The sequence below is a fragment of the Numenius arquata genome, chromosome Z, assembly GCF_964106895.1.
Source record: "Numenius arquata chromosome Z, bNumArq3.hap1.1, whole genome shotgun sequence".
NCBI lineage: Eukaryota > Metazoa > Chordata > Aves > Charadriiformes > Scolopacidae > Numenius > Numenius arquata.
Window position 1 is genome coordinate 76,068,151 of NC_133616.1, and position 18,171 is coordinate 76,086,321.

The following is an 18,171-nucleotide window of genomic DNA, read 5'->3' on the forward strand; positions in this document are numbered from 1 at the left end:
ACCTATGATGGCTTTTAGAAACACTATTGCTGACAGGGTCTTCTTCCTCCCCCTGCTTCCCCAAGAGTTTGCTGGTCCGGCTAGTCTTGGTGGCTGAGCTGATCAGGGCACCTGACACAGCCAAACTGCACTGGCAAAAGCCCGTTACACAGTCCAGCACCAAAGACAAGAAGTTTACAAGGTGCAGGGAAGAAAATGGGGCGTTGGTCCTCTCTCTTTAACCCCACTGGACACTGCAACTGCTGGGCAGCACAGTAAAGGCCAGAAAGCATACATTAGTACCGTTACTGACCACACAGTGTCACTCTTTCACAAGGAGAACTGCTCTTTTTTCCATCTACAGCAACAGAAACAATGAAACCTGAAGACAATTAAACAAACTTTTATTAGTGATACTTATATATTCGGTCAATACAACGATGAAAGGGCTCTGCTTCTGCCATGCAGTCCTGCCTTAGGAGCACAAACAAAGCAAAGCGATGCTTCGTGGCATGACTCACTGCTGCCAGGTAATCTTCAGGTTTGGGGGTAGCTCTGCAGCGCACAGTTCATCAAACTTGGACACATCCTTCACAGGAGTGCTATAAAAATTCAAGACATCCTCAGCGCTGCGCATCAGGTGCAGCTGTGAATTGGGGACAGCATGACCAAGTTCTGCTGCCAGCTGAGCCAGGAGGCGATACTTTAACCTGTTTTCTTGGAGGGGTGTCTGCTGCCAATTATCAGGAAGCGAGGGTCCAAAAATCTCCTTGACATGAGACTCAAGGCAGCTCTGTATATCCTCTGGAGGATGATAGCTTCTGCTGCGTGGTGGGGGACAGATCAGGCTGGGTTCACTTTTCTCTTGAGGAATTACTTTGTCTGCTTCTACTTCTTTTTCCTCCTTCCTGTTGACGCAAGACAGAAGTACTTTCAGTCTCTGGGCTACTTAAGACCAAGTGAGAGCCTGTATCTATTCACAGTCTTTACATATCAAAGTCAATCTAGCCTCCAGAGAGTCTATCCATCCCATGGACACTGCAGGTTCATTATCACAGAATCACAGAATATTTTTGGTTGGATGGGACCTTTGAGATCACCAAGTCCAACCAACAACAACAAAAAAAAAAACCCAAAAAAACCCCATACCCAAAAAATCCCAGAACACCAAAACCAAACCAAAACAAACGCTCACAACCACAGACCACCCACAAACAGACACAAACCAACCCAACAGTCCCAGGCACTAGAGCATGCCCTGAAGTGCCATGTTTACATGTTTCTTAAATACCTCCAGGGATGGCGACTCCACCACCTCCCTGGGCAGGCTGTTCCAGGGCCTGACCACTCTCTCAGTAAAGTAATTCTTCCTAATATCTAATCTGAACCTCCCCTGCCACAACTTTAGACCATTTCCTCTGGTCCTGCCATTATTCCCTTGGGAGAAGAGGCCAACACCCACCTCTCTATAACCTCCTTTCAGGTAGTTGTAGAGGGCAATGAGGTCCCCCCTCAGCCGCCTCTTCTCCAAACTAAACATGCCCAGTTCCCTCAGTCTCTCCTCATATGACTTGTTCTCTAGACCCCTCACCAGTTTGGTGGCTCTCCTCTGGACACGCTCCAGCAGCTCAACGTCCTTCCTGTAGTGAGGGGCCCAGAACTGAACACAGCACTCGAGGTGAGGCCTCACCAGTGCCCAGTACAGAGGCACCATCACTTCCCTACTCCTGCTGGCCACGCTGTTCCTGATACAGGCCAGGATGCCATTGGCCTTCTTGGCCACCTGGGCACACTGCTGGCTCATGTTAAGCCGTCTGTCCACCAACACCCCCAGGTCCTTTTCTGCTGGGCAGCTTTCCAGCCACTCTTCCCCAAGCCTGTGGCGTTGCCTGGGGTTGTTGTGACCGAAATGCAGGACCCGGCACTTGACCTTATTAAACCTCATCCCATTGGCCTTGGCCCATTGATCCAACCTGTCCAGGTCCCTCTGCAGAGCCTTCCGACCCTCAAGCAGATCAACACTCCCTACTTTGGCGTCATCTGCAAACTTACTGAGGGTGTACTCAATCCCCTTATCCAGACCATCAATAAAGATATTAAGCAAGACTGGCCCCAAAACTGAGCCCTGAGGGACACCACTGGTGACCAGCCTCCAACTGGATTTCACCCCATTAATCACAACTCTCTGGGCACAGCCATCCAGCCAGTTTTTTACCCAGTGAAGAGTACACTTGTCTATGTCATGATTCGCCAGCTTCTCCAGGAGAACGCTGTGGGGGACGGTGTCAAAGGCCTTACCAAAGCCCAGGTAGACAGCGTCCACAGCCTTCCCCGCATCAAGAAGGCGGGTCACACGGTCATAGAAAGAGATCAAGTTGGTTAAGCAGGACCTCCCTTTCATAAACCCATGCTGGCTGGCGCTGATCCCTCGGCTGCCCTGCACTTGCCGTGAGAGCTCACTCAAGCTGATCCTCTCTTATGCATGTTCTTATGCATGCAAGAACAAAAGCTCATAGACTAGACCTTTGGTTTTCCCCAAGCTGCTCATCACATAGGTTGTCTCTTCGTAGTGGTCACCTGGCTAGCTTATTTTATTGATCATAGCATAAACGGAATTTTAATCAGCTTAATGACTTGTTTTCCTAGCTACAGCTCCATTTGCTAATCTGCTGTGAAAAAAATGGATAGCAGAAAATAATCACTACTATAGAAAAAAATCAGTGCTCACGGATTTAAAACAAAAAACAAACAAACAAAAAAACAAAAACAACAACAAAAAAAAGCAATCAATAGCTTTAAGTAACAAAGTGGAGCCTAGCACAAGTTATTTGACTTGCTCATATGCCACAATCCAGTAAACACCACAAGTACGGTTTCACCTAAAAATGTTGTAGAGAAACGATGACTTTTCATTCCCATTGTAGCACCGAGCAAGCTCCCTTGCCAAGGGAGGTAAGAGCGTTAAAAAAACCAAACCCTGCACCGCCAGACCCGCCTGCTAGCAGAGACGCGGCGAGGGCATTCGCTGCACGCCCCGAGGCCTGCACCTCGACCGATGCACACCCCCGCCCCCCCCAAAACATAGGGGCGGCCGCCGTAGAGGGCCCCCCACCTCCGCCCCGCTCCCCCCGCCGTTACCTCAGGCCGCCCCAAAACGCCCTGCGCACCGGAGCGCCAAGGCCCAGCCGCCGTCCCGCCACCCGCAGACCGGCCACCGCCGCCATGCTGAGGGGACTCCCAGCCTCCTCCCACTGGCTGGGGGGAGTGACGCATTTCCGGCCGGCCGGCCGCCGCGCTGCCTGACGGGAGCTGTAGTCCCGCTGAGGGGGAGGTGGCCCGTACCGGCAGCCTGCCGGCCGCCCCCTCAGAGTCTTGGGGGGAAGGAGGTTTGGCAACAGGCCGTGCGGGGCTAAAACAACATAAGGTAGGGACATATGTCGTTACCCGCTTGCGGCGTTAGCTATCGCTGTGTGGTTGGGTTTTTTTTTGCCAGTCAAACGGCGTCGGCAGCTGTGGGTGGAGGTTTGCATCCCGGCTTCGGGGTGTGAGGGTTGCCGGTGCTCACAAGCCCGCCCGTTCTCACAGGGAGTTCGTCCTGTAGGGCTCACTTCTCACCCGGGCACACAATCATATGAGAATATCACTTTTCTTATTATTTAAAAGGATGATCATTTTTAGAAGGGAGAAATAATGCTTCGTCTGTAGGCAGCCTTGCTTTGATTCATGGTAGTACATTCAGCAGATGTCTGCTTGCTCTGGTCACAATGTTGTCAAAGACAAAAATGAGCCAGGCACAGCCATCAGCTGCATCAGGCAGAGTGTGTGTGACATGTCCAGCAAAGGAGCAGGAATTATTTAGCAAAGCTACAGCACTGGTTCTATAAAGTCTGAGAGGGTTTCTTTTGCTGGTTTGGGGAAACATTTTTTCCACTCTCGGTTTTGAGAGAAGCAATCCACTTAGATCAGTAGGTCAGTAGGGTGCTTCTCAGCAGGAGCAGAGGTTTATTTGTACTCAGGTGCTTGGACACCTACAGGACCACAACTGAACCAGAAAAGAGATGTTTTTCCTGGCTCCAGTATCAGCTTCTAGAATGTTTTTTGGCAAGTCACTTGCTCTTCCTTCATGGTTGAGATCAGGATAGACTAAATGCATGCATTAATTATGCAATGACTGGATCCATGTGAAGGAGTTTGGCTGTTTATTGCCCCTGTGAAAGAGTGGTTACTAATGGAAAGAACACAAGATGGTTACAGGGCAGTGATTTTCCCTATTTTCCCTCTCCTTGCTGGCATGAGCAGCGGGCGCCTGTGGCTGGGAGGAGCAGCCTGCGGAGCAGGGTAGCTTCAGCTGTGCAGGGTTGGTCCCAGGTGGCCCTGGAGGGAGATGGGGGGAGGTCTTCTGGGCTGCTTGTTCTTTGCTGGTGGCTGCACCAAGGTGTCACTAATTGATTGGTGTAGTGTGTTGCTGGGCAAATATTCTTATATAACCTTAGGTCTGCTATCTCTGCCATTTCTGCCTGTCTTATTATGCTTTAGCTAGCAAATCTTACATCTCAACAGGTACATAGCATCATACCAAAGGTCAAACCCTGTGCCTTCAACATCAGCCCAATTATTCAAGCTATGCCAACAGGGTGGGCCAAGATGCCTCCCTCCATGTTTTATGGTAATTATTGTGGAAAATGACACCGTAAAAGTGCTTTGGAAAAACAGTCTTTGCACAGCACTAACTCAGCCTGTGCAACCTTAAGTCGGTGTATAACATCCTCATGACACCACCATTATTCTCCAGAAACATGAGAAGCTTCTGATGGTAGTGTTATTTATCTGTGGCCTGAGTCCAATGCCCTGCTTGTCATATACATCTCTCAAGTTTTCTCAGTGTCTTCAGTCAACAGGATTTACATCTCCAGATGTATCACTGTTGGATTATTTCCATTTTATCTCCTCAGGGTTTCCCAAGTTCACCTGCAGTAATACTTGTGACTTAATCTTTGGATAGGGTACTGAAAACCACAGATGTGTGAAAGAGGCTGTAAAGTTTATACAGAAAAAAGAATCATGAGACAGAGATTAGTTTTCAATTACTTTTATTGATATGATTGAAGACACAGTCAGGTTTTGTAATTGAGGATTTTGGCTGCAAAATATGGTAATGAGCAAGGGTATGTATTTGAATTGCTAGGGAAGTACTTAATCTGCCTACTATTCTAGGGGCTAAGTTTAAACTAGAGGGAGAGCAGATTCGTGCTTCATTGGCAGCTGTTGTTTGTTGTATGGAAAGAATTCCCCTTCCTTGGAATGGGCAGATGAAACAAGGATATCCCCTCGGTGAGTTGTAGGAGTGAAGGGTAGAAAGCTAATCTATGTTATCCCCAGTTTTGTTTAGGGTAAGGGAAATTAGATTTTTTTTTCTTTCATTTCTGAACAACTTCCACCTTGTGAAGAGGGACAGGAAGAGGGAAGGTTCCTGCACTTTCAGTAGGTGTAGCTGGCAGTGAAAAGTGACTGTGTGGCAGCTGTGTCAGTCTTCCCAGACACAACATACTGTCCTCTGCAAGCCAAGCTGTTAATCTGAAAAAGAAACAAAAAGGGGGAGAAACCAGTTAGCTTGAAGTAAGAAAGACAGATCTAGAAAGGCAGCAGGAGTAACCAAGCACGGCAAAAATAACAGAATAACATCCCTTGTGAACATGAAGCACCAGGAGGGCTGGGAGCAAGAGGAACCTTAGGAAGGTGACAACATGTCTCCCTTCATGGTGCACAGCTCCTCTCTGCACTGGAGGGAAGGTTTGTACCTGTGCCCGCTTGCGGAAGGCCTCCTGTGCAGCCTTCTTGTTCTCATTTTTGCCCACCCATGCTGCCAGGGCAGAGGCTTGCAGGGCTCTCCCGTATGAAAAGGTCAGTTTCCAAGGCTTAGGCAAAGGAGACTGATTCATGGCATTGAGGTTGACAGAAGCCTCTTCTTCACTCTGACCTCCAGACAGGAAGCAGATTCCTGCAAGAAAGAGGTTTTGAGGCTTAGAAACAGCGCTCCAGCCACCACAATCCCTGACATTTATGTGCCAGAGGAGCAAGCATGTCTGATGGAGGAGCAAGGCCAGCAAGAGTGACAGTGTGAATGGATACATAGGAATGAATCAAGAATCACCAGGAACAGCAGCAGGAACAGTCCGGAGAAGAGTAGTGACAGTTGCTATGGCTACGTCCTGAGGGGTGTACTTCTTGGGGCAGGAATGCCCAGCAGTCACCATGTTGGGTTTCAGCAGTGTCCCTTCCAGGTACACATGATGATCATTCAAGGCCTTGTAGACGGCAGCCAGAACCTGAAAACAGGAGGATTGAATACAGACCTCTGCTTCAACTCTTCACCTCATCCTGCTGTGAAAAGACAGCTTATTCCTTGGGAATGTGAGAAGACCAAATTGAACTTTACTTCCTCATTAAAATTATCTCAGGGGTTGCAGCCCTGGAGACAGCCCTACTTTTGAGATGACCGAGATACCACTCTTTCTATGTACTGGATTTGTCCATGCAAATTGAGGTACTGAAAGAGGGGTAAGTTTTTTTGCTCCCAATCCCTCTTTTGAGATTTAGAATGCTTATTTTGTCAATTTGAGTGGAAATCCAAAAGCATGGATTCTACTCTTGCATTTGCTATTAACTAATTATTTGACAGTGAACAACTAATTTTTGTGATGCAGTTATGAAGTACCTTTTTGGACAAAACTCTTTAAGATCTGTGAACACAAACTCTGCATAAGATTAGCTACTGATTTTTGAAGGGGAGGAGAGGAGCAGGAATCTCTTACCTTTTCTGTGACATACTGACAGCGCTGGAGATCATGGTCTCCATCAGGCAAGATTTCTGGCTCCACAATGGGCACCAAGCCATGCTAAGAAACAGAAAAACAGGAATTTGGGGGAGTTTGGAATAAAATCAGTCCTTGTTGTCCACCCTGAGTTTGGTGGTATTCTGTCTTGCTGTGCTGCCCTTCTTCCTCATCTTTCCCACAACCCTCACAGAGATCCACCTTTCAAGTTACCTAGCATATTATCTCAGGGAGTAATGAGAAGGGGCAACAGCACCTCAGGAAAGGTTGCTGGAGGGTAGGTACCTGCTGGCAGATGCTAGCATAGCGTGCCAATGCGTTGGCATTCTCTTGGATGGCAAGTTGAGAGGGTGTTGTGCTGGTGATCTTCAACACTGCACGCCACTTGCCAAAGTCAGCACCGTCTTTCTTGTACTGGGCACAGCGCTCAGCTAGTCCATCCAGCCCTGCAGATGAAAGAACAGTGCTTCACTGAGAGCAGGTCTTCAATATAGCTCTGAAAAGTACCATAACACCAGCCGAGGCTGTGACTCAGGTGAGTCACCCTGTAGCTTTTGCTGCAGCAGTCATACCTTAGGCTCCTTAGAGCTCTCCTTACCTTGGATGGTGGTTTCTCCATTTGTTCCTGCTAAGGGGGCTGTGCCTTTATCCAGCTGTGGAGACCAAGAAACGGGAAGGGTTACAGAGAGATTGAGATCGGTCTCATCCTTATATTCTTACCCCTGGCTAGTTAGTCTTTGCAGGCTGTCTGTGTGTAAAGTATGGAGCTGAACTCGCTAAAGGGACAAGTGAGGACAAAGTTGGAGAGGGAAGACAAAGGGGAAGAAAAGGAGTGAACTGAATAAGAGGAAGAGTCAACGTGCAGATGGCTTCAGGAAATGGTTTGAGAGCTCTGTCAGATGCAGAAAGGACTGGATTTAGGTTACTGCACGGAGGGGTTTAATTGCAGTGAACGGTGAGTAGATGGGAATTGGTGGATGAAAGGTTCCTGCATCAAATACAAATGTGCCCCTGGTTAGTGGTACAAAAGCAATGCAGAGAATGGTGGAAGAGATCCTCTAGTGATTTTAAAATCAACCACAAAAAAAGAAAACAAAAAGTGTTTGGTAGGAGAAAGTGCAACCCCATATATAGTTTTGAGTGGAAATGCTGTTTGGAGTATGCTACCAGCCACACGCATACAGATATTCACCTTTATTCCCACCACAATGCCTTTTTCTTTGATGAGAGCTGGAAATGGCTTTCCACTGCTGTCTTTCTGATAGAGAGTCTCGTGGAAGAGGATCACTCCCCCAATGTTCTGGTTGATGGAAGCATCTGAAGAGAAGAGGATCTCTCGAAAAGCCCGGCGGTTCTCCTCTGTATTCTCCACATTGATCCTCTGCAGCCTGTTCCCCATGGTACCTAGTGAGGTGGACAAAGGTCAGATGGAGAGGTGTTAGGCTTGGTTGGCCTCCTGATCCCATTATGTAGTAATTAGGGGCTTCACTTCAGAGCTTCCCTTCTCAACCCATAGTTTGTCAGCTTTTGTTGCTATAGGTGCAGCCCTGCCTGGCTGAGTTGTTCCCACTCAGTCAACAGTTTCTAAGTGTTTTTAATTTACTCCACTGACTTCGAAGATGAACCAAAATTAAGAGAAAAAATCTTGGATACTGCTAATTGATTGATATCGAGAGCTTACCCACTGATTCATCTGCAGCTAGGATCCCCTTTCCTGAAGCCACAATCCGCTGAGCAATGTCTGAAAGAGCTTTCTTCTGCTCTGGAGACAGCGCTGGGAATTGGTGGGTCATGTTGGCTTACCTGTGGAAGAGAATACTGTTACAAGCTGGTGGACACTGTATATACAAACTGTGAACCAGAGATGCCACTCAGGTATTTCTATTGGTGGGCTCTCCGTGCTTGTCTGGTCCATGTTATCATCGGCGCATGTCCAGAAATCCATTAGAGTTCTTCATGGTTTGGTGTGTCTGGCAAAACCAGAAGACAGAAATGCAGGAGCCACATCCTAAAATATCTTTCCAGAATTAAAGTGGTGAAGACTCTGCATTTTGCATGGATTTGCTCAGAGACTAAAGGAAGGTCAGTCTGTCATAAAAGTGTGCATCGAACTAACAAGTGTGCTAATTGCAGACTCTGCAAACTTCTTTGCAAAGCACTTATGACTTTTTGTTCCCAATGAGAGGAATGCCAATTGCTTACCTTTACATTTTTCCTAACAATGCCCCTCTCCCATGCCCTAGCCTGTGTTGGCAGTATTTGCTATGGGAGGTGGGGACCTCCCATACCCACCCTCCTGCCTTGCTTTGTAATTCTTTCCTCCCCACGGCTGCTTTCAGAGCTGTAGTGCATTGCTTACTCTATGTAAGAGTTTAGAAGGGTTCACCACCCATTTCTGTCTTTTCAGCTGTGGCAGAGGCTTACCAGCTACAGATATCCAGCACCTGAAATCCAGGTTCTGTCTTTTTATGACAAAATGCTTGATCTTATTACAGTTTTGATTATATGGCATTAAATCACAGTTTCTCACATCATCTGAATACTCCAAATGACTCCTTGTCTGTATAAACCTGTGAGCCTGAGCTATACTGACTCTTTTCCCTCTGTTTATCATATGCTATAGCTAAAGCAACACTCAATGTTTTATTAGCGCTTGATAAATCCACAAGATACATTGTTAAAACCAACACAAAAAATCCCCAATAACAAGTTTTCCTCCAGAGAGGCAGCCCTCTGGGCAGCATCTGTGTTTTCTATTGCCAAACTCAGTCTTACAGGGGAGTAAGAACATGCCATTTCCCATTTCAGCATGTGCCACAGATGGCCAGCCAATACGTCTCTCCATGTAAGCATGTACACAGTCAAGCCCTCCATCCTCTTTCCCTGCACACAGATAGTATGCCAGGGAATCCTTGTCTTACCCACCCTGCTGAAGGCATAATGGGAAGAAAGGATCAGGAGCCTGGCTGCTACTCATGATAGGGTAGATGCCAACATCAACGGAGTTCTGAGCACCATGACAAATGGTGCCAAAATTTTCTGGCAACAATACTTACACAATACTATGACAGGTATAAATCTGTGTCTCTGATTTGTAGTTGAAGGTACTTTGGTTTTGGTAATGTTATTGTGCAAGATTAAATGGTGTTGTCTGCCAGTACAGACCAGTCAGATTGCAGTGTCCAGATGTCTGCTTTGCCTTTTTGTAAGTTGTTTGAGACTAGAATCCATCCTATGCAACTTATCAATGGTGAGTCATTCTAGGTTTAGAGGGAATTTTAAGGAGTGCATGATGAAGACTGGGCAAACGAGAGAGGGTTCCCTCCTTTTCCAAGTGCTGAAGTGCCTTTCTGTGGTTCTGCAAAAGTAGGCTTTGCTCAGCTCCTCTCTGTGTATGCCAGGCTGTGGCCAGAGCTCTGGGAAGCATCCGTCTACTGTGGTGACCACAACTCCATCACTCCCAGCTCTTATCCTGTTCAGCCCACCTAAAAGAACTTGAAGGACTATGGCCTAGCAGCATAGCTAATTGAGTTCACCTCTAACCTCCTTATCCCTCACCTGCTTTCTGTGTCTGATCTGTCTCTTAGAAATAGGAAACTGGCTGGTTATTATGATTACTGTAATAATAGTTTGTGTTGTAAGCACTTCAGCACTTCAGTCAAACACATAGCAGTGTTAAATAAATTGCTTTGCAGAATGATGAGACTGGAGAGCGTGAACTCCAGTCGTTCACAGTCTCTGTGGAAAAGACTGGTAAATTGTCATCTGGCAAGAATATGGTCTTGTCCAAGGTCAAAGCTAAAGAATTGCTAAATCAGTAACGGGATTTCAGAGTTGCAGTTTGGAGGTATGCTGCAGCATGAGTAGGTGTATCCAGATAATCTTTAATCCAGCTAGTTGGATTACAAAATCATCAGTCACTTGTGTTATTATGGGTATACTTTCTCTCCAGCAAAAAGCAGTGAGACTAATGTCTGTTGTGTCTTGCTGGTTTCCAGTGTTTGCATAAAGATAACAAAGAGACAGTTATCACTCAAAACCAGCCTGCAAACCAAATTGCCAAAATACGGAAATAGGAGTTTTCAGTGGATAATGCTGGTCCAAGTGAGTACTCTGAGAGACTGAAACAATACAGTGTTGTTCCACAATGATGAATTGGAAGACATCAGATTAATTCCAGTTTCCATCCAAGTGTCTCATTGAGTGTGAAGGAATAGGTGGAAATTTGCTGAAAGGCTCCTCAAAATGATCTGTAAGGACATGGTGAGTGGTTCCCAGCTATCCTGCTAAGCTTCAAGGACAAATAAAATGCAGTGTTTCTAAACTGAAATGGTGAAGAAACGAGTGCAAAAGAGCAGTTGTAAAGCTAGTGATAGCTCTAAGATCCAGAATGTTCGGGCATCCTTGATTAAGGAGTTTATTTTTCTGTGATTCTTTCGGGAGGACCATAACCTCTGAGGATCTTCCCCGTTGAATTCAGAAAGGGTGTCTCTGCTGTAAGGTACTTCTGTGAGCACTAAAAGGGGAGTGGAGAAGTCTTACACTTCAGGAACACTTCATACAGCTGCCTTGTAAAGAGTAAGCTGCCAGCACATCCATATAAACATTAATGCTCCCCCTTAAAGAGCTGGTTGTGTCACCTTTCTGGTCCTGAGGAAAAATGGTTGTTCCCAGGCTGCCAAAGCTGTACAGCTCACTTCATTCTTCCAAGAATGAAGCCTATTTGCCTTATTATTCTGTTTTATTTGTTTAATTTGACAACTTTCCCAGGCAGGAAAAACCTTGAAGGAATGGTGTCCTCAGTAACAGTATCTAAGAGCTGTCGCACCACTAAGTTTTTTCAATAAGTTTTACTTTATTTCCCATTTTAGGCTGTGGGCTAGTATCACAGTGTCACAAGCTCAAGTGATTTCACATTGATTTGACATTGTATCAATACAATGTCTTCTCTTTGTGTTAACTGCTTATGTAACATTTTTTAAAAGTGGAAGAAAAACCAAAACAATAAAACCGCACAGAATGCACAAAACCCCCAGATTTATGGCTGCCTTGAGTGTTTGTCAGGCTTCAGCAGCTCCTTAAGTAAACAAAGTTCTTTTTTCAGCCCGCAGCCTGTGACCAGCAGGAGGTGGGGGTGGGGGAAAAGGGGACAGCACAGTTGTAAATATTGTGCTGCTGAAGTCAGCTACCAAAATGGAGGACTGCAGGGGAAATATCTTCATGGATATCAGCACAAGCATTGCATCCTGTTAATATTAATAGTGAGAACCAAAGGGCAGAGGCAAGATGAACAGCAAAAGGAACAAACTGTTACATTCCACTTCAGGTCATCTTAGAAACATTAATTGGTGACTTTTCTTTCCAACCACCTCAAGTGACTGGCATTTTCTAATCTCACAGAAAATCTCACCTGAGTCCTGGTTTGCAGATGGGAAAAGATTTGATTAGAATTATTAAGTTTTTTTCTTGGGTCTCTTCTTTGCCTTTTTTTATAAAATTGGTTCCAATAGTGCAAAATATGATTTGTATCCCATGCATGTAGCTTTTCCCATTCAGTTACTAGTAAACACAGCCTTAAATATCATCTCTGACAGCTGGCAGTACAAACCACATGTGCATGTGGTTGCACTGTGCACAAAAGAGATTCTGCCTCCAAAGAGCAAGGTTTGAAGAAGCAAAAGTTACATATATAAATAGATATATATAGTTGATAGGGAGAATGAAAAGTATTCAAAAATTTAGCCCATCACATGTAGGCAGAGTTGTGACCTGGCTGGATTTACTCTTCATTTACACTTGTATGCATCGGAGAGACAGACACATAATGAATTACGCGCCTTATATTCTCATTACAGTGAACAACTCCATTTATTGGCCTCATTTATCTACAGAGCTCCATTCAAAAGCTATTTCTAAGTAAGTCTGGTTATTTGGACATTGGGCAAACTGATAGGTATGAACGGCTGGGCAAGCCTGGCCTCATCCTGCTGACAGAGCACATTCTTATCGAGACACCAAGCTGGCAGGACTAGTTGATATGCTTGATTGCTGGGCAGCCATCCAGAGGAGCCTGGACGAGGGGCGAGAAGAGGCCAACAGGAACACCATGAAGTTCAGCCAGGACAAATGGCAAGGTATTGCTTGTGGGGCAGATCCCTGGCAGTGATCCCACCAGGACTAGTGGGACATGGGAGCAGCTCTTTGGAGGAGGCCCAGGGCCCTGTCAGGCAGTGAGCTGAGCAGGGTTCTGGCCCAGAGAGCCAGGGGAGGACAAGGATTATACTCCTCTGCTCAGCGCTCTTTGTATCACATCTGGGTACTGCATCCAGTGCTGGGCCCCTGCAGTACAGGAAAGACATTGACAAGCTGGAGTAAGTTCAGCAGATGCCACCGAGAAAGTCAGGGACTGAAGCACTTGATCCGCAAGGACTAGGCTGCAGAGCTGGGTCACATACTAATTTCACCAACTTGATAGGTCTTTTGGGGAATATATGATGGTAAATTGCCTGGTTGGTTTTGCTCTCTCTTATGAGGGTGAGAACAAGGGGGTTTTCCATCTTCACGCTCTTGTCTAGGGACCTTGCTTCAACATCCTGTCTCAAATCAATGGGAGTAGATTCCCTCAGTTCCCTCTCCTGATTCCCACATTAGCCTCAGAGCTATACTCGAGCTCTGAGCAAACATACCCCCATTTCATCTCTAGCAAGAATGAAAGGGGGTTTTGCACTCAGGGACATGGCCTCTGCAGTCAGTGCAGAGCATTCCTGCAGCGTTCACAATGGCTAGAGATGGCTGAAGTGGCAAGAGACTGGTTTCTTGGAAGTAAGTGGGGTCATTAGGGTGAAGCGGCTTCTCTCTCATGGCTGGGCTCTTCTCAGAGAAGGTAAAAAAATGCTGTCAGACTTGCCTGGGGATTCAAGTCTTGTAATGCCAGCAGGCGAGGCTGCGGGAAGCGGTGGTGAGGGTTTCAGGTGGGCTAAATAGTTTTGGGTGCCAGGCTCATGGGAAAATTGAGAAAGCAGTGGAGGATCACAGACTCAGTGAGGATTTGAGTTTGTTGAGCAATTTGCTGAAGCTGGCTGTTCACAACTTGAAAGGTGACAGCCTAACGCAGGAGCAGCTTTTACTTCCCTGCGCTGCAGACTATCTTACAACCCCCTGCCAAAGAATCTTATCCACGCTACTGCACTAATACTTCAGAAGAAGCTGGACAATGAACGTGCATAATTACACTTCTGTCAGCATTGGTGTTTGTCAGGACCAGCTGCATTCTCCAGTCATTCTCACTGTCTCCTTGCAAAACATGAATTTATGTACTCCACAAGCATAAAGAAACACATACAAAAGAAACCAGTAGAAAACAATGCAGGCTTGTTACTGCTCTAGTCCCCTTAGACTACATACTCACTTACTCCAGATCTGAGTGACTAAGCTAAGTTAGAAAGCCAGTGCTAGCAGCAAATGGGTCACATTGGAAGATCACTGCAGAATGGCTGAGTGCTTATTTTTTGCAAGCTGTTCCTGGAACAAAAAATTATAAACAAAACCAAAAACAACTCCCCAAGCCCACTTTAGATAAACACAATGTTGTCTCAGCTGCTGATACATATACCACCTTTACAGTTTAGAAATGAAATTACTATACTTACTTGTTTGTGGACAGTGCCTCTGCTGCTACAAGCTTGTGGTGAGGTGGTTGCAGGCGAAGAGACCTGGTCCTTCTAATCACCAGCTTTTATAAAATTCTTGACAGGTTGTGTGTTTTTTTTTTTTCCCTCCACTCCTTCATTATCCCTCCTCCCCAGGCTGGTTGGGGAGGTGTCATTGCTCAAGGTTGGTCATTCGCTGTCAGACCACAACCACACACAACCAACGGCACCTAGTCTTGCTCCCTGTGTTCCTCCCCTTTCCCCTCCCCTGTATATATATATAAGGCCATTCATGATATGGTGAAACTGAGATGTTTTCCAGTTATTTAAAATTATTCCTCCTCTTTCTAAAATGGACTGAAAAGAACTACAAGAGTCCTCCATTTCAAACATGGAAATTATTTATAGGGATCTTGGGCATAACTTTCAGTTTAGGGTTAGATCTTCTGGAAACTTACACTTAGGAGACTACACAGTGGAGGAACTAAGAGTAGAATACAAAACGCAGAAAGAATGTAACAGAACCTTAATTGACAGGAGTTACCATCATCTCAGTGGCTTCCTAGGTGTTACAATGATTTTTCTCACTTGAAAATTTAGCACAGAAACTTATTTTCCTTTTCAAATTAGTATATGGAAAGGCAAAATGTGATGCTACAGTATCAGGGTAATGAAACTGTGAGTTCTGATTTCCTTTAATGCAGTATATGTGTGAGAATGACAATGACGGTTATTAGAAGAAATACACTCACACTGAGGTGTACAAGTGTAAGCCAAATTTTTCCACCAAAATCTCAGTGAAACGCCTACCCATGTTACAATGACATAGAAACTTCTCAGTTGCTTAGCAAAATTTTTCTGTGAAAAATGCTAATGCTCTATAACCGGTATAGTAGCATTCCACTTTATATGAAATCACACTACATCTATTCACCAAATCCAAATAGATAGGCCTGATTTCTTTTTTTTTTTTTTTATTTTCTTTCCCCAACCCCATCCAGCAGGTCAGTACTCCTGGAGAGAAGTACAGTGCACAGACTGTTAGGCAAACATCATACCCTCAGCAACAACATGCTCTGTGGCCTTGGACATTAGTATGTCTTTACCACAAAGATCCAGTGTTTACATGAAGAATGACGTAGTTTCTCCATTTGTTTGGTTCATCTGGCAATACCTTTAGCCTTTACATGGACACAGTGAGACCTCAGATTTCTCCTCTCACTGACCAACACTGTCCTCATTAGGGCATTTCCTCCTTGAACCTGTCTCTTCTAGAGCTGCCTGCCAAGGTCAGTGCCTGTGGGAAATCATAACAGCTTACATGCTGCCAGCAGTAGCGCTCCATGACAGTCAGCAGAGAAGCCTCTGAAAAAGCTGAGGATACAGTCTAATTGAAGGCCTTGTGTTTGTGTTTTGTTCTTTTTTTCTTTAACATGCTCCTTCCCGATCCATACCTTTTTGCTGAAGAATGCTGTGGCACATAACACGGACATAAAGCCTTCCCTGATTTACAATGTTTGCTTTATAGTCCCTTCCTCCCATCCTAGCAGAAGGATGAACCCCATGGTGTATTAAAGTTTATCCACCACAGAGGCATCTAGTATGGATTAAAAATATTTTAATGAAATATATTATCTAAGATAGTCCTGAGACCAAGAAGGTGTCATACCAAGAAGGTCTTCTTCAGGGCCACAGGGATAAATCAGAGTTTGAGTCCCATCGTTCCTGGTTCGGTTAGAAGCTGTGGCAGGTAGGAAATACTTGGAGGTGTTTCTTTCCCAATGTCATTCGTGATATGGTCTGACAGACTATTAGAGAAAACCTGGGGGAGTTTTCTTGAAAAAAATAGTGTCTGACGTTTAGAAAGTGCTTTAGATAATCCCCTGCAGCCAACCTTGCATTCTTAACTCTTTCAAAAGTGTATATATATATTTATATATATTTCCGGATGAGTAATGGCTAGTATATGACTTTCTAGTCCTTCTGAACCAATATCCAGCACTTCAAGCACCAGGATTACAGGTCCTAGCAGAGATTCTGAGGACTGAGGAGTTAAAAAGTACATGTCTAACTAAATACAGTGATTGAAGTGTTTCTGCATGGATAAGGCCTTTTTATGTGTTATTGAGGAAGCTGATATAAACAGTCTTACGATATAAAAATCTTTATAGCTCACTCAAATGTCTGTTTGAAACTTCACTGCAAACAAGATGTGTAAGTAGTAAGAGAGCTTAAACATTGATTGTTGTGCCTTCTGTAGCATAGAAACAGAAAATGGTGGTGAGCTATAAAAGACATGGATAATGTTAAAACACAAGCATCTAGCATTTTCTCTCAAAAACATGGCACACCATATGTGAATTTTGTATTTGAATGACTTGGAGATTTTGCTGATGTTGACTTTTCCATCTGAAGTTACTATACAAAAGTTGACAGAAGTTTATATTTAAATTTTTTAAAGACAACTAAAAACAGTATTTACAGTGTCTTGGTTTACTATTTAGGTCTTAATTTGTGGTTTTGCTTTCTTGAGTTGACAATGCAGGTACTGCATTTTTATAGTGGCCGTTAATTTAATTGCTGACCTTGTTATAATCCAATCTTGCTGTCAAAGAATCCGTCATTTCTGTATTGAAGTTTTGAATGAAGACTGTTGCTGGATTAAGTACTCAAAAATCAATGGCAAGCCTGGTTTAGAGGCAGCAGGTAAATATTTCAGAATTGCTTATGTTTCTTCAGGTTGATGACTGTTTTTGCTGTGTATTTCTAGCAGTATCATTCTGATACTGATTTTGGCTTTAATTATGCATATTAACTAGCATTTTAAATGCAAATAATAAGTAAATGTGAAGAGAGAAAACTGCAGTACATCTGAGAAAGAAAGATGAAAAAGAAAGAAACAGTTGAAGCAACAAAAAAAGTTGTTAAAGCTTCCCTCTGCACTTCAGTAAATGAAGTACTATTAATCTCATCAACTCTTCTGTATGTGGTCAGGCCTGTAGAAGGGTTTGAAATGGAATGGAAAAATACACTGCAAGCTGGAAGAATGTCTAATATGCATCCACATGAAAAACGCGTGGCTCTGTGTGCCCTGGGAGAGTGCTGTCTCTGTGATGGGGTTAAAGTCTAATCAAAGCAGACCTGAGCTGAGCAGAGTCTGCCTCCTCCTCACCTCTCCACACTGTGCTGGATGTTTCCTGTTTTCTGTACTCTGCAGTCTTGCTTAATTGTCTCAAAGTCCAGCTTGTTCATCCCTATCTAATCAGAGCTATTGTTTATTAAGTGGTTTGTTTTCCCCATTCATCTGCAGCCCTCACCTCCAGTGCAGAGAGCCTGGCCTTTAACCCCAGTGAAAGAAATGGCCTGTATTTCTGGCTCCACAGCAGTGTCTGCAGACACGTACATCAGGGAAGGTATGGAGCGTGTTGGGGAGAAGTGACTCGGGCCCACAAAGAGCACTGAGGGTATTGTGCAGGGAGGGTTTACTTTACTCTTCGTTCTTTGAGTCTTAAAGGTGGGCTGCAACAAACACCAAGACTTGGACTGAAAAACAGGCAAGAACATAACATTACGGTTACGAAAACACAAATCTTGGTAGCCATTTCAATAGCGGGGATGGCAAACAAGGATACAACTTTAAATCAGGTTGCCAGTGACAGCCTTTCTGGGCTGTGTAAAATAGCTGTAACAGGACGTGAAGATAAATACAG

At 44.8% G+C, this 18,171-nt stretch overlaps 2 protein-coding genes across 3 annotated transcripts; both read right to left on the reverse strand.

Annotated features, from left to right (window-relative positions):
- Window positions 1–366: 366 nt before the first annotated feature.
- Window positions 367–3,222, reverse strand: MRPL50 (mitochondrial ribosomal protein L50). 2 transcript variants are annotated; one of them, XM_074166744.1, is made up of 3 exons: window positions 3,118–3,203; window positions 2,813–2,815; window positions 497–887 (listed from the first exon to the last, which is right to left on the reverse strand). In XM_074166744.1, exons 1-3 carry the CDS (start codon window positions 3,201–3,203, stop codon window positions 497–499), a joined length of 480 nt encoding a protein of 159 aa, XP_074022845.1. The 2 variants fall into 2 exon arrangements, with proteins under 2 accessions (XP_074022846.1, XP_074022845.1); XM_074166745.1 differs by lacking the exon at window positions 2,813–2,815 and having other exon boundaries at window positions 367–887; window positions 3,118–3,222.
- Window positions 3,223–5,053: 1,831 nt separating this feature from the next.
- Window positions 5,054–14,667, reverse strand: ALDOB (aldolase, fructose-bisphosphate B). The gene is made up of 9 exons (XM_074166003.1): window positions 14,462–14,667; window positions 8,494–8,615; window positions 8,005–8,216; window positions 7,411–7,465; window positions 7,098–7,258; window positions 6,792–6,875; window positions 6,131–6,305; window positions 5,778–5,977; window positions 5,054–5,553 (listed from the first exon to the last, which is right to left on the reverse strand). The coding sequence occupies exons 2-9, from the start codon at window positions 8,603–8,605 to the stop codon at window positions 5,458–5,460; spliced, it is 1,095 nt and encodes a 364-aa protein (XP_074022104.1). The 5' UTR covers window positions 8,606–8,615; window positions 14,462–14,667; the 3' UTR covers window positions 5,054–5,457.
- Between the last annotated feature and the right edge of the window lie 3,504 nt (window positions 14,668–18,171).